The sequence below is a fragment of the Geotrypetes seraphini genome, chromosome 10 (genome assembly GCF_902459505.1).
Source record: "Geotrypetes seraphini chromosome 10, aGeoSer1.1, whole genome shotgun sequence".
Classification (NCBI taxonomy): Eukaryota; Metazoa; Chordata; class Amphibia; order Gymnophiona; family Dermophiidae; genus Geotrypetes; species Geotrypetes seraphini.
This window is the reverse complement of record NC_047093.1, coordinates 44,210,104-44,225,475: the sequence shown is the minus strand read 5'-3', so window position 1 is coordinate 44,225,475 and position 15,372 is coordinate 44,210,104. Positions and strand designations below refer to the sequence as shown.

The 15,372-nt window shown below is 40.6% G+C and overlaps 1 protein-coding gene across 2 annotated transcripts in view; it reads right to left on the bottom strand.

The window, feature by feature from the left end:
- The window catches only part of WDR45B (WD repeat domain 45B), an 86,947-nt gene extending 82,133 nt beyond the window's left edge, over positions 1-4,814 (bottom strand). Inside the window, exon 1 of one of the 2 annotated variants that reach the window (XM_033961030.1) lies at positions 4,593-4,814. In XM_033961030.1, the coding sequence (XP_033816921.1) occupies positions 4,593-4,671 (79 nt within the window). In that variant the 5' untranslated portion in view covers positions 4,672-4,814. The remainder of the gene's footprint in view (positions 1-4,592) is intronic. The other variant, XM_033961029.1, reaches the window with a different exon arrangement.
- Between the last annotated feature and the right edge of the window lie 10,558 nt (positions 4,815-15,372).

The window sequence follows — 15,372 nt, the reverse complement described above, 5'->3', positions numbered from 1 at the left end:
AAAGTCAAGTGAGAATTTTAGAATCCCTGCATATTCTAGAGAGCCAAATTCAGTCTTAAGAGAGAATGCGCATTCAAGTTCCCAAAAGTTCAATATCAGCTGATCCTGATGGTTCAAAAAAAAAAATAATAATAATAATGCAGCAAAAGAAGATCAAGAACAATCAAGGAAAATTTTCATGAAAGAAGAAATATGGACAAATGCATCACCACAAGTGATTCGAAACGTTACAGTGGAATGCCAAAAGACAATGAAGACCAATTAAACTGAAAGGAAAAAAAATGTATGAACCTATTTCCAGTACAATATTTACTAAACCACCTATCAACGACATTCACATTAAACACACAATGAACTAAAACAGACAAGAAAAAAGGGCAGTATATTAAAAAAAAAAAAAAAACATAGCAATCCCCATCACCACAAGAAAGATCAGGTGGCACAATTACAAAACTGATTATATTTATTGTTAGGAAATTTATAACTCATAAAAATATGAAAATCAAAGAAAATAAGATCACAACTTTACATTAGAACAAATATTAGAGAAAACCATCAAAACTAGAATGCCATAACAAAGTTCCAAAAGGAGGAGGATACATATAAAAAGAGAAACAACAAAAGGAGAGGGAATGTGTCAATGGGGAAAAAAGACAGCAGAAGAACTATGGGCTAGATCAGTGATCTCAAACTCAAACCCTTTGCGGGGCCACATTTTGGATTTGTAGGTACTTGGAGGGCCGCAGAAAAAATAGTTAATGTCTTATTAAAGAAATGACAATTTTGCATGAGGTAAAACTCTTTATAGTTTATAAAACTTTCCTTTAACAGTTAAAAGGAAAGATATATAAACTATAAAGAGTTTTACCTCATGCAAAATTGTCATTTCTTTAATAAGACAATAACTATTTTTTCTGCGGCCCTCCAAGTACTCTATTTTTTTCTGCAGCACTCATATTTAAAGTTCAATATCTTTTCTTTCTCAAAACTGGCACATTTCAATCACTAAATTGAAAATAAAATCATTTTCCTACCTTTGTTTGGTAATTTCATCAGTCTCTGGTTGCACTTTAGTCTTCTGACTGTGCATCCAATACTTCTTCCCTTCTTTCAGCCTCCTGTATGCTTCCTCTCCTCCAGACCTCATTCCCTCCCCCAACTTTTTCTTTCTTTCTCTATGTCTGTCTTTCTCCGATTCAGTGCCCCATTTTTTGCTTTGTTTCTGGTTCCCTGTCCCCCCTCCTTCTTTCTTTCTTCCTTCCTTCGTGCCCCATTTTTTGCTTTTTTTTCTGGCTCCCTGTCCCCACCCCACCTTCTTTCTTTCTTTCTTCCTTCCTTCCTGCCCTCCCCAATGCCACCGCCGCCGCGGAATAGGTTGCTGCCGCTGCCGCTATCGGGAGCAGGCCGAGATCTCCCTGCTTCTCTTCTGCACGGGGCCGACCAACTCTCGCTGCCCGACGTCAATTCTAACGTCGGAAAGGACGTTCCGGGTAGCCAGGCAGCGATTGGCTAGCCAGAACATCCTCTCGACGTCGGGCCGCGAGAGTTGGTCGGCCCCGCAGGGAAGAGAAGCAGGGAGATCAAAGAACACGGTGCCGGCCTGATCCCCGATGGCAGCAGTAAGAAGGGAAGGGAAGCAGATTGGGCACCACTGCTCTAGACAAGCCGCGAGCCGCACTCTAAGGAGAACAGTGGACTGCCCCCCCCCCTTGGTACGCCACTGGAGCAGCAGCGTCTCTGGCCGGCTCGTTCGTTCAAAGCCGCGGGTGGCGGCTTCTTGCGAGATCCGTGCCTGCGTCTGAAGCCTCTCTGATGTTGTGACATCAGAGAGGCTTCCGATGCAGGAGTGGATAGCGCAAGGAGCCGCCAACCCGCGACTTTGAACGAACGAGCCGGCTGCTGCTCCAAAAGGAAGAGAATGATGCCTCCAGACTGCAGGCCGCAAATAAAACCTGGAGAGCCACATGTGGCCCGCGGGCCGCATATTTGAGACCGCTGGGCTAGATTCACTAAGCAAACCGATCGGTTTGCGACCCCTTTGCAACCCAATTTTTTTCCGACCCGATTCACTAACCTCTGTGCTGATCATCCTCTGATCTGATCCCGATCCACACATGCAAATGAGGAGAAGGGAATCAAAAAGGGAATCAAAAGGAAGGACGCAATTCACCAAAAAAATTAAGGACCAGCGACTGGGCTGCCCGATCAAAAAAAATAAGCAACTGCTGAGGACCAATCGCTCAGGTCCTTTCCAACTGCTCTGCTCTCAGCCCGACTCGCCTCGACTGCCCTTCCCCGCATTGCGAGCCCGTGGTTTTAACCTGCAGGTTTAAAGCGGGTTAAAAATCACAGGCTCGCAAAGTAAAAAAAACACGTAAAGTAAAAGTTTTAAAAAAGTAAAAAAGCTCTGCCGCAGACCATCTACAGGCAAGGAAGATGGTCTGTGCACGCTGAAGGATCACTCTTCAGTGATCCATGCGGTTGGTGGGGGACGTACCAACGATCTCCCCCATTTGCATGACATTGCATTGAGAATTCATTGGCCTGCCACAGATCGCACACGGTCAGGCAGGTAAGTGAATCTAGCCCCTAAATGAGGTATCAAAGAAAAGTTCTTGGCCAGTAGTTGATCCTGTCCCTTTGGGTTTCTAGTTCAATCAAATCTGGCCTCTACTAAATTTAAAGGCACCAAGAAGAGCTTTCATAGCTGCAGCTACTGGGGTCTCCCTGCATTTTTAAGCCCATATCTTTTCAAATCACTGTGGTGATGTTTCTTGGGCAGAAACCAGAGCTCACTCCTGAAGCTGGTGCATGTGTACCCCAAGTCCAGTCACATGGCCCCACTGAGGCCTAGATCAGCGGTCATCTAACGATCTTTCACTAAAATGGTTTCGCAACCATCACATTTGCCAACACGATGCAGAAAAGAGCTCACCGTGTGGTTTTCTGCATAATCACTTATTCTCCAATCCAGCCATGCAAATAAGTTTGTTAATATTGAAGTAAACTAGCCAAGTGATCTATGCCGATAGATCTGCCCTGAAATTAATATAATATTTATAACCAGCACTGAGACCCCCCTCCCCCCGTGAAAATCAGGAGGTAAGCCCACTCCCTGCCATGGCGACCCCCTACAACACGAAAGAAAATTGGCAGGAGGGATACCCACTCCCTACTGCCAATGAAAAATAGGAGGGATGCCCACTCTCCCCACCCCAGCAGCAAAAATGCCAACTCCCTCCTGCCAATGGAGGCCCCCATGCCAAAACCTACCCTCCTCCCAGATGCTCCCCTGAACCTCCCCCCCCACCCCCACCCCATACCTTTGTGAGAAGTTGAGAGCAGGAGATTTACCCCGTCTTTGCAAAACCATAGCACATTTTTAGCACTGGCCACGGTGGTAACAGCTCCAACACTCATAGAATTCCTATGAGCATCAGAGCTGTTACCGTCATGGCCAACACTTAAAAACCACGCTAAGGTTTTGTAAAAGGGGATGGGGGTTATTGACCATTATTCCCACAGTACTTTTTTTTAGAAGATACCTGCATATAGTTTTGACAGTCGGGTGAATTTCTAATTTTTGATCTAAGGAAGATGGGGTTACCTTCGAAAGCTAATCATAAACTACATTTAGGCTCCCTTTTATGAAGCTGGGTAAGGGTTGTTGGTTTTTTTATCGCAGATTGCTGCAGTATAAGCCCCAGCGCTGAGCATCAGAGCCTTTATTGCAACAGTGTGATTTTTTTTTTTTAAAAAGCAACCCTTACAAAGCTTGATAAGAGGGCCTTAGTTAGTCCAATTAAAAAAGATATTTTTCCCTTTATGTTTTTGTTTTATTTCTACATAATTACTGTAATAAATACATCATTAAACACAAAGTTTTCTCTCTCTATCCCACATTAAGCAAGTAATAGTCAGCAGTGACCAGGTTCCCTAACTAATAAAAGCTCTTAAGTGAGATCACAACTTGGCGCAATTTCAGCTCACTTGCTGGCCTGTTTCTTAGTAATTAAGAATATTAAATTTAAGTGAAGAGAATGTTAAAAGCATATAAAAGTGTAAAATTGGCCTTACTGGGTCACGTACTATCTGTACAAAAATTCTTAATAAAATAACTATTCAAAGGTTGTGGGACTGACAGTCTAACACTCTTTTCAATAAATAATGACGTTATAAGAGACCAGTTTCTTTAACCAGATTAAAACTAAAAAGAGCTCATGTAACATGAAAAGTTATTCACTACCATGGCCCTTTCAGGAAACACCTTCTACATACAGTTATACCATGCATTGGGAAAAAACAATACAGCAGCAAGAACCACCACTTTCCCCCTTCTTCCTGGATATACTGAAATACAGTTATCCAAACAGCCAAATAACAGGCTGATAACCTGAACGATGCAGTAGCCGGGAGTTAAAAGCCAATTAAAGAGAATCCGCACATCACTCTAAGAAGCCCAACTCTCTCCTTCCCACCTTGACCCGCTGCAATTAAAGCCCAACCCCCTACCTGTCCCCCGAAAGAACCCAGCACATTTCCCACCGTTGGACCTAGGCCTGGGCCTGCGGAGCGCCGGCTCTCTCACCCACCGTGGTCTTGGTTGAAACCAGCGTAGAGCAGCCCGTTGCCGTGTGGGTTAGAGGGCAGCAGGTTCATGACTGTGGACATAGGCCCCACTCACACCATGACGTCCAGGAAACTCGCGTGGGAGCGGGAAGGGGAAGGGACCTAAACACCTCAACCACTTCCGACACGCACAGACCCACTCCTCAGGGCGCGGAGACATCCAACCGGCACGAGCACGCCCATCGAAGGGACGTAGCGTGGCGCTGGCAGCCAATAAGCGAACAGGCAGATAAGGAAGGGGGAGGGAAGACGGAGCAAGAGACGAAAGGGAGGTTTGGAACGCAACTCCACACTCCACACTCCACACTCCACATTTCACATTTCACATTCCAGCTCTTTAGGTATGTGAGAGACCGAAGCGAACAAGCACAGAGTTATAAGAAGGATCTACCTATACCAGGGCTATCAAAGTTGCTGATAAAAGAATGCTTAGAGTTGTGTAGGAATATTGCTGAAGATGTACTGTTTTGATGGCGTATTCTGTTTGTTAAATGGGTCTGGAGCATCCATTCTCAGAAAGTTCTTTTATGATTTTGTTTGGTTTTTATCCAGGGAGGTAGTTGGTACTGTGTTAGCACCCCCAAACATTTCAAAAGTTGGTACCTATGATTGCCACTGATGTGCACTGTCCTGAATATGCAAAGGGGATCAGTCAAGAAGCCACAGCTCACTCACTCCTGTCGCTACCCCAGAACCCCTGCCAAATCCCTTGCCAGGAGGAATCCCCATTCCTTCCTGCCGGAACTGCCGATGCCCCCTCCCCTGACAAATCCCCTGGAAGGAGAGATGCCCACTCCCTCCTGCCACCACCCCCCTTGAACTGGATTATGCTAGTGGTGATATTTAGTAGCTGCTATGCTCTGAGTTTGTCTCCTATGGAATGATTTTCTCCTGCTTCTAATCTCCAGGATCACGTTCTTGTGTTTGCAATTTGATTGAGAATACAACAATTTTCAGATAAGTGTTTTTTTGAAACTTAGAATTAAGACTGTTGAAATTCACTGTGAAATTGTGTCCTCAACTTTTTGGGAGTTTTTGACCGAGGATGTGTCTGCTGGCTGCAAGTGATATTTGCAACTAGCCTGTCTATATGGGTTGCTTTGATTTTCCCTATTAGACACTGAGGTCTTTTCTCCCTTGAGAGTAACACTTGGACTTGTTATCCTATATTTTTGAGGTTGTGTTATGTTGATATAGATTTATTTAACAGCCTCCCTTGGTTCTATTTATTTTTTACTTGGTTATATACAACAGGAGCATGCCGGAAGAAGTAGAGGAAATACGATTAAGGAAGTTAAACAAATTTGTCAAATAAATGGGTTTTCAGTGATCTTTTGATGTTAAAGCAGGACATTTGGATTTCCTGTCTAAAAAGAGTATTCACAACTAGATTGAAATCACACCACCCAGTATTAAATGAGAGGGAGATAAATCTGAGATTGCATTAGCTAAGTTCTGGAAAAAAAGGAAGGTCATCACAGTTTGGAGCATAAACACAGCATAATGATATCTGACAAGAATTTATATTAATTGTAAGGTAGCACCATTTCTAGCTGTTTGTTCTGTAGAGTGGAATATATAGTTAAAGGAAGAAAAGATTTATAGAAACAGCAGATCCATTTTTCTTTCCAACAGCATGTAAGGCAATGCCTAATGTGAATTTAGAGTGTTTCAGTAAATGTATATATTTCTCACTCAAGTGTATCTCTTGAAGAAAAATTATATCAGGGGACAAGTTTGTTACATGTGACCAGAACCTTTGACTTTTAAAGGGATTATTTAGACCTTTAACATTAAGAGAAAGTATTTTAAGAGGTAAAGCCATTATTGGATATTAAAAGAAAAAAATCCATAGGATTTTACGTTCAGATCACTAAGCATTGAAAATACCATAGAAATCAGTAACCCTCCAAAGGATCCAAGCGACCAGAAGGCAAGTACCAGAATATTGCTATTAATATAGAATTCAACAGGAATAAGCAAGGCTAAATATCTGTGATAATGGAATAGTATAAAAAAGCTTAATAGTTGAATACTTGTTGGGATGTACATATCTTGTCTCTATCTTTCCTATCTGAATAAGTTTAATGGATTTTATTTTTTTATTATTTGAATTATTATATCTTTACTATTTAATAATTGTTTTCTCAGGTACTTTAGCTAGATTGTGAGCCTTCGGGACACTTAGGGAACTTCCAAGTACCTAATTTTTATTTTTATTTTATTGTAACCTGTTCTGAACTTCTGAGGAGGACGGGCTATAAAAATGAACAAATAAATAAATAGTATTGCCAAACATGTTTGAACAAAGTATTTAGACAACAGTGAATGTGCTCGGTTGAGGCAAGACAATAATAGACTACGCAAAGACTTGCCATCGCTCCTAAATAAATAGAACCATTAAGATCAAACTAATAAAACATGCATAAGTACTGCAATTATGTTAAGAACCAGATTCATTACAACAGTAATAAATTGGATCTTCAAAAGATTTAGTAACATTGTTCAGTGTAATTTTCATAGTTGTATGAAAAACAATTCCATATCTCATTCCAGTTCTCTTCAGATATAGTCTCGTAGGAAGAAATTGTTTCCTTTGATGTATTTTTATGTAGATCTGCTATAATTAGAATAGACTGACTATTGTGTTTAAGTAGAGGTTTAGATTTTGCAGCTTGAATGATTTGAGCAGCATGTTGATATCTCAAGGATTTCACAATAATTGGGTAAGGCCAAGATGAACATTGGATAATATGTGCTGGCATACGATGGACCCATTCCATTTCCAATGGTGGTGTAAAAGTAAGCTGCAAGGTATCTGAAAATCCATATCTTCAGGAAAGAAATGAGATCCGGGCTTTCACAGCTTTCAGGTAGTCCAGGATTCAAAAGTTATTTCTTCAAGATCTATTGTTCAAATCTTCAATGCCTCTCTGTAGAATTTGAATGCTCTTTGAAAGCTGAGTCAGGGATTTTAGATGTGCGTCATAAACAGTAAGGCCTGCTTCAAGTTGATCCAGATGGGAGGCATGTGGGGAGACTTGCTGTTTAGTTGAAAGAATCTCCTGCTTCAATTCTTCCAGTGAATCTTTGTTATCTATGATTAAGTCTTTAACTTGAAGTTCTGTAAGAAGAGTAGACAATGTGATTTCTTCCTGAAGTTCCAGTTAAGTTTTACAGGGTGAGAGAGGATCTTGCATCCCCAGTTTTATTCCTTGTTGAGGAGGGTAAGAATCAGATTTACGATGTTTTGAAGAAGCCATATCAGCAGATGCACAGAAAAGTCCAATACTTGCAAAAAAAAAAATCAAGTTTGATCCAACGTTAATATAAAAATAAGGGAGACAGATGGAGCAAAAGCTTCATGCAGTCATTTTATCTTGGGCTCACTAGTGCCCCCTCCCTCCCCCCCCCCCCCCCCCCCCCCCAGAGCAGGCTGATTTTAAGGATTGCAAATTATCCATGCTAACTGCTGAGCAAATTGTAAATAGGTATGATAAACATTTTTTGAAATGTCTGTATTGTGGTATTCAGCCTATGCCTGCTAGGTCTGTCCTCAGAGCAGTGCACAGATCAGGAGTAGATGCACTACAAACAGCTCATTTTAAACTCCAAACTAACCATTTTGGGGAATTTTCTTCTTTGGCCTCTAGAGGGAGCAGGAGAACAGATTGGCCTGTTCCACAACCCCCACACAGCTCTAGTTTAGTTCCCAGCAGTCAGTGCAGGCTGGAAGCAGAACCAGCCGGAAAGCCTTTTCACCTGAGAGTTTGGGGCATGGCTGTTCTACATCAGAAAGCAGAACAGCTAAAGAGGCAGAAGGAAAGCAGGAGCAGCAGAGAAGGCAGGGAGGCTCAGGATTGAGAGTTCTGGATGGCAGTGAACAGCCTGAATGTATGGAGCTGACAGAGGCTGGTCCGGAGCCACCAAACTTAATGCCTCAGGATTTTCAGACCATGGGGCTGGAGCCCTATGCTGAACCACTGAATGGAGTCCTGCCAATGGAAGTTTGCTGGACTGAAGGCAAGTAAACTGTCTAAATGTTTAGCCTGGACACTGTTTGGCTAAGCTTACTAAATGCCTTTTGTTGTGTAACCCTGAAGAAGGTGTAACCCTGAAGATGTGGTGCTTGGGGGCACCTATAAGAACTTTGAAGAATTGTTTTTGGATGTTGTGAATTTTATCTTCCTTCTGGATGGGGGGAAGGGCTGTTACCAGTCCCAGGAAGTGGGGACTGCTCTGTGTCTTCTGTGGTGGGTTTGAGGGCATATTATTTGCAAATTGTGACCACACAGAGCACATTCCCTGGCCAGCAAGTCAGATGCTAAGGCCTAGTGCCTTAGCACTAGCGCAGGCTGAGTAGTGACATCAACCCAAAAGACTGTTTTTGAATTATTTGAAAGTTTGAACCATTAATCGGCTGGAGAACCAGCAGCAGCTTTGAAAAGCCTGAATTATGAGTTTTTGGAACTTTATTGGCTGGCACTAATCCAGAGACTGTTTGGAATTACAGTTTATTTGCTTTGGACTATACTTTATATTTTTGAACATCCTAACAACATTGATTTTCTTTCCTCCAATGTGGAACTTTAGGCAAGCAGGCTGGTTTGAATGTTTTTCTTTTGTTTGGTGAATAAACCCAGACCTTGCTTGAGGCAACATTCTTACCTGGTGTTGTGGTGTTCTCTTTTGGTAGCCTTTTTTTCTTTCCTTGTGCAGCCTGTAGCGGCTCACAAGAGTTTTCCTTTTGTTACTGGTTCCCTAGGACCCATTGCCCTGAGGCTGCTGGTGACAGTATGCAGATACCAGCAGCCTAAGAAACAAGATGGGAGTTAGAATATATTGCACTAAATGAAAAGAGAGATATAATAGGCATAGCTGAGACCTGGCGGAAGGACGATAGCCAATGGGACACTGTCATACTGGGGTACAAACTACATCATTGTGATAGGGTGGATCAAATTGGTGGCGGTGTAGCCTTATATGTTAAGGAATCTGTCTAATTGATTGAAAATTCTACAGGTGTGTAGAAACACACCTTGGAATCTGTATGGGTAGAAATTCCATGTGTAAAGGGGAAAAGGATAGTGAAAGAAGTGTACTACGTCTGCCTGACCAGGATGAACAGATGCTAAAATGTTATCGAAATTAGGGAGTCTAACAAACTGGGTAACACAATAATAAAGGGTGATTTCAGCTATCCTGATATTGACTGGGTAAATGTAACATCAGGGCATGCTAGGGAGATAAAATTAAAGACTGCTTTGTGGAGCAGCTGGTTCAGGAGCTGACAAGAGGCAAAGCAATTCTAGACCTTAGTTCTTAGTGGAGCACATGAATTGGTGCAGGAGGAAATGGGGCCGCTTAATAACAGTGATCATAACATGATCAGATTTGAAATAATTTCTAGTATGTTCACACAGGATATCCAATATAACAGCATTTAACTTTAAAAAAGGAGACTATGATAACATGAGAATGGAAAAAAGAAACTTACAGGAACAGCTGCAAAGGTCAAAATGGATGGAATGGATGTTGTTCAAAAATACCATCCTGGAAGCCCAGACAAGATATATCTATGAATTAAAGAAGGAAGACCAAATAGTAGCGGGAGTGGTTAACAAGTGAGGTGAAGGAAGCTATTGGAATCAAAAGATAATCCTTCAGAAAAAGGAAGAAGGATCGGACTGAAAATAATTGTGAACAGCAAAAGGAATGGCAAGTCAAATGCAAGGTGCTAATAAGGAAGGCAAAGTTAGATTGTGAGCCTTCGGGACAGTAAGGGAATTTCTAAGTACCTATTATTTATTTATTTATCTTATTTTTATTGTATCCTTTAATGTATATTTCTCTGTAAACCTATATTACTTATAATTTTAATGCACACTATTGTCTATTTTCTGTAAACCGCTTAGAATCCTAACGGAGTTTAGCGGTATATAAGAAATAAATTACATTACATTACATTACAAAGAAGATTGCTCTGGAAGCAAAAACAAAGTAAAAACTTTTTTAGGTACATTAAAAGCAAGAAGTCAGGAAGAGAATTGGTTGGACCGCTAGAAGACTGAGGGATAAGAGTGGCTTTCACGGAAGATGAGGCCATAGCAGAGAGATTAAATGAATTACACTGGTCAACAAGCATTTTGCTGCTGGAGTTCTGTCACCTATACCTTAAGAAGGGCCACATGCTGTCTCTAAATCTGAAAACAGTTGGTCTATCACATCCTGTTTTTAAGTTATGCGTCAGTTTGTGTTTATATCATTTTCGTCAATAATACTACCATGAAGCGTTGGTATTTTACTGTTTCTGTAACATAATATTGCATTTTAGGACAGCTCATTGATCACATATACCAGTAATTTGAAAATTTATACTAAAAAGTGATTGTGCTGCTTTTTCTACCTGTGAATATTTTGTTTGTTTTTGTCTAAGATATTATAGTTATGAACAGATGAGGTTGTGTTAACCATCCTTATAATTTCTGTTGTTGGCGTACAATTTACTGCACAATCAGCACTTAAGAAGTACGTTTGGTTTCGAGAAAAATGAAGCCAAAATCAAAGAAGGTGTTTTTGTTGGACCCGAAATCTGTGAACTGATCCTTGATGATGCGTTCAAACAGAAGCTGAATCAGCAGCATGGGAAGCATTCATGCTGGTTGTTCAGAATTTTCTTGCTAATCACAGAACAGAGAATTATGCTGAGCTTGTGGAGAACATGCTGACAGCATATCAGCTAATGTGTGCCAGAATGTCACTTAAAATGCACTACTTATATTCTCACCTCGACTTCTTCCTACCCAATCTTGGTGATGTCAGCGATGAGCATGGGGAAAGATTTCATCAAGATATCAAGGTGATGGAAAGCAGATACCAGGGAAAGTTCAATCCCAGTATGATGGGAGGCTATTGTTGCTTCTTGCAAAGAGAGACAAATGTACAGTACAAGCGTAAAAGCAAGTGTCTCAAACATTTCTGAACATGCTGACACTTTTTTGTGTGAGTTAAGAGAGGTGTAAATATATGTTGTAACATGTCTCCTTATTGTCGTCTTGTTTGTTTTCAGAGTAAACTCCTTAACACGAGCTTGGTGGGGCACAGTTCATACTCGCAATATTGTGCCGACATGGCAAACTGTCTAAAAATCAGTAACGTGTATCACAGAAACCTGACGTGCTAGCTGAATTTCAATTACAGATTTGAAATCAGCATCATTAAATTAACTAAGAACACTTCTTAAGTGTTCAGTAGCAAAAAAACCTTTTTTTTTTTTTATTGACCAGTGTTATTTGATTCAGTCTTCACCAAGGAAGATGTTAGGAAGTTACCGGTGCCAGAAATGGTATTCAATTCTGATGAATCAGAGAAATTCAAACAAATCTCTGTAACCCTGGAAGATGTAATGGGTTAGACTCTTGATCCTCTACAATCAGGCTTCTGCCTCCTACACTCTACAGGGACTGCCCTCATCAAAGTCTGCAGTGATCTGTTCCTGGCCAGATCTAAGGGCTTTTTTTGTTTGTTTGTTTTTCTTTCCTTTTATTTATAAGTTTTCAATTTATACAATCAAGATAAACTTGTACAGAAAGATGATTCATGAAAATAAAATTATCAAAAGAAAATTAAACAAGCAATTAAAATAACCTGACATAAATCTTCTCAAGTCCTCAAATGGATCCAAGATGCAAATCAAATGCGAGTACATCAAAAAGAAACAATCTTTATAGAATCATAAACTATCAGGGAGTAAGGACCTCTAAGCTATTTAGCACTCTCCTTCTCCAGTCGGGACAAGGACAGGAAGGTCGTCAGTTGGGGAGGGTCAAAGAAAACATACTTCTCAGTTTTATAATGAATTACACATTTACAAGAATGTCTAAGGAAAAAAGTCGCCCCTAAGGCCAGAACCCCAGGTTTTAACAAAAGAAATTCACTTCTACGCTTTTGAGTCTCCCTTGCCAAATCTGGAAACATTTGTATCTTGTAACCAAGAAATTATTTTTGTCTATGTTTATAAAACATTCTTATTAACCAACTCTTATCAGGGGTAAGTGCAAGCGTTAAAAGTAAAGTGGATGGAACAGACATTTCTCTATCAGATAAATCTAATACAGCTGAAATGATTTTGATTTATTACTTGTTGAATATCTCGAGTCTTAGTCGGTAAATAATACACTTGCGTAATAGGTGGTAATGCAGATTCAGGTATTTCCAATATTTCTTGAAGATATCATTTCAACATATCTTTAGGAGTTACCGTAGAAACCTTTGGAAAGTTAATCAGTCTTAAATTATTATTCCTAGAAAAGTTCTCCAAAGATTCAATTTTCCTTTTTAGACTTATATTATCTTTAATCAAAGTCTTTTGAAGTTTCTTTGATGATCCTATATCTTCTTGAAGAGTATTCGTTAAAGATTTAGAAACTTCTAAATCTTTTTTCAAGTTCCCAATTTCAATATCATAATTGTTAATTTTTCCTTCTAATTGTTGGAATTGAGAATTAAAAGTCTTTCCCAGATTAGAAATCAAATCCCAAAGGGATTCTAATGTAACTTCCGGGGGTTTTTGAGGTAAGAAAACTTGTAAATTTATTCCAGGTTGCTCACCAATTGCAGTTTCTCCCTGTCTCTGTTCCGTCTGGGCTATTCTTACTTCTCCAGATGTTGAATCCTCAGTTTCTAAGTTCAGGCTGTCTTGAGAAAACTGAGAGCGTAAACTCCTGCTCTCTGGATCGACTTCTCCGAGATCTAAGGGCCTTTACTTGATCCTCATCTTTTTGACCTGTCTGCAGCTTTTGACATTGTTAATCACTGCTTACTCCTTGATACATTGTCCTCGCTTGGATTCCGCAAATCTGTCCTTTTCTGGTTTGTCTCCTACCATTCCCATTGCACAATTAGAGGGGCATAATAAAAAAAGGTCTAAATCTCTTTTTGGCCTAAGGTGCTAGGCGCCCAAAGTCAGCAGCAAGGAAATGTCCATTCTCGAAAAAAACATCCAAAATGTGGTTTCTTTCGAGAATGGCCTACCTGTACATTCAGGCGTTTAATCGCCCAAACCATCACCACGTCTATCTTTAAAACATATTCCTGAACAAAAATTTGCCTAAGTCCCAAACCAAGACCTTTTACGCACAGGAGGGGCCAGTCCTTCGCCTAACAGCACAATTCTCTAACAGGCGTCTGTCATAAGTGCCGGTTTGAGAATTGGGACCCCACCCCCGCAAAGACTACATCAGGAGAGATGCCCAATCTCTCCTGCCAGACACTCCCCCCCCAAAAAAAAACAACAGATCACCAGCAGGAGAAATGCTCAATCTCCTGTTGCGTATCTACTGCTGCGCTGCTTTTGAGCTCGCTAAAACTAAAAAGTTCCTGACGAAGGATATTTATCTGAAACTGAAGCTCAGTAGAACCCTTTATTTTGGAGCGGCTTCGTTTGTACCTGCAGCTCATTCTTTGGGCATTTGCCTGCCTATCTACGCTTTGGGAGCCCTGATTTTACTGAGCCCCGACTGAGATAAGTGATTATATGTTTGTGCAGTACTCCTGTCTTACCGACTGTGTTGGACAGCTTCGATGAATTTACACTAATGAGTTTTTTGTTAAACACTGGTGTTGTTAACACTGTTTTATTAAATTATTCACACAATTGAGGACTCTATGATGGTGTGGTGTGTTGGGTAAGTGCCCTCACACGGATTGTAATTTTGAATATTGGTTCATTCGCTTGATTTCACAATCCACACTGAGGTCCTCATACATAATTATTATTAATTTTTCACTCTTATTTATTATATTCAAGTCGCTGCTCCTCACACTCAGTTCTACAGTGATATCCTAGGACTTTTTTCTCCATACTTTGGAGGAAAGGCAGGAGAGGTGAGATATGATAGACATTTTGTGGCATAAATACACACGAGGTTAGTCTTTTTTTTTTTAACTGAAAAGAAACTCCAGAGTGAGAGGGCATAGAATGAGGTTAAGAGATGATAGGCTCAGGAGTAATCTAAGGAAATACTTTTTCATAGAAAGAGTGGAATAGTCTCCCGGCAGAGGTGGTGGAGACAAAGACTGTGGACCTCTTCTGTTAAACTGCTAGCAGTTTTCTATCGCGGGCCATTCAGCTGAATGGCCCGCACTGCTCCCAACGTTCATAGGCACTCTATGAGCATCAGGAGCAGCGCAGGCCATTCAGCTTGGCTCTCTGGGCTAAAAACTGCTAGCGCAGTTTAATAGAAGAGGGGGCGTATCTGAATTAAAGAAAGCATGGGACAGGCACGTGGGATCTCTTAGGAAGAATAGGAGATAGTGGAGGTGGAGGTTGCGGATGGGCAGACTGGATGGGCAATTGGCCTTTATCTGCCGTCATGTTTATGTTATATTGCTCCTTAAATCGGTGATGTTAATGGAATATTCAGATTCTATACCTTAGTCTGTTTGTAAGGGGATACACCCCACTAATCTGGTATAACAGGACAACATTTTTTTTTTTTAAAAAAAAGGAAATTAAAAGGTAAGAATAAGTTCACTGTTAAAGGGATTTTGCTTAAAATGACTGGATTTCTTTGTATATATTTTACTAAAATATGTCTATCCTTTTTCTTTTTTCTAAATATCTTTTTACGTGCCTACCATTCCTTAGCTATCTTTTCTATTTTAGCCTCTCGGAATAAAAATGGGCCAAGTTCAATCTGTTACAATGGGAAATTATGGCCATATAAATTGTGAGGTGTACAT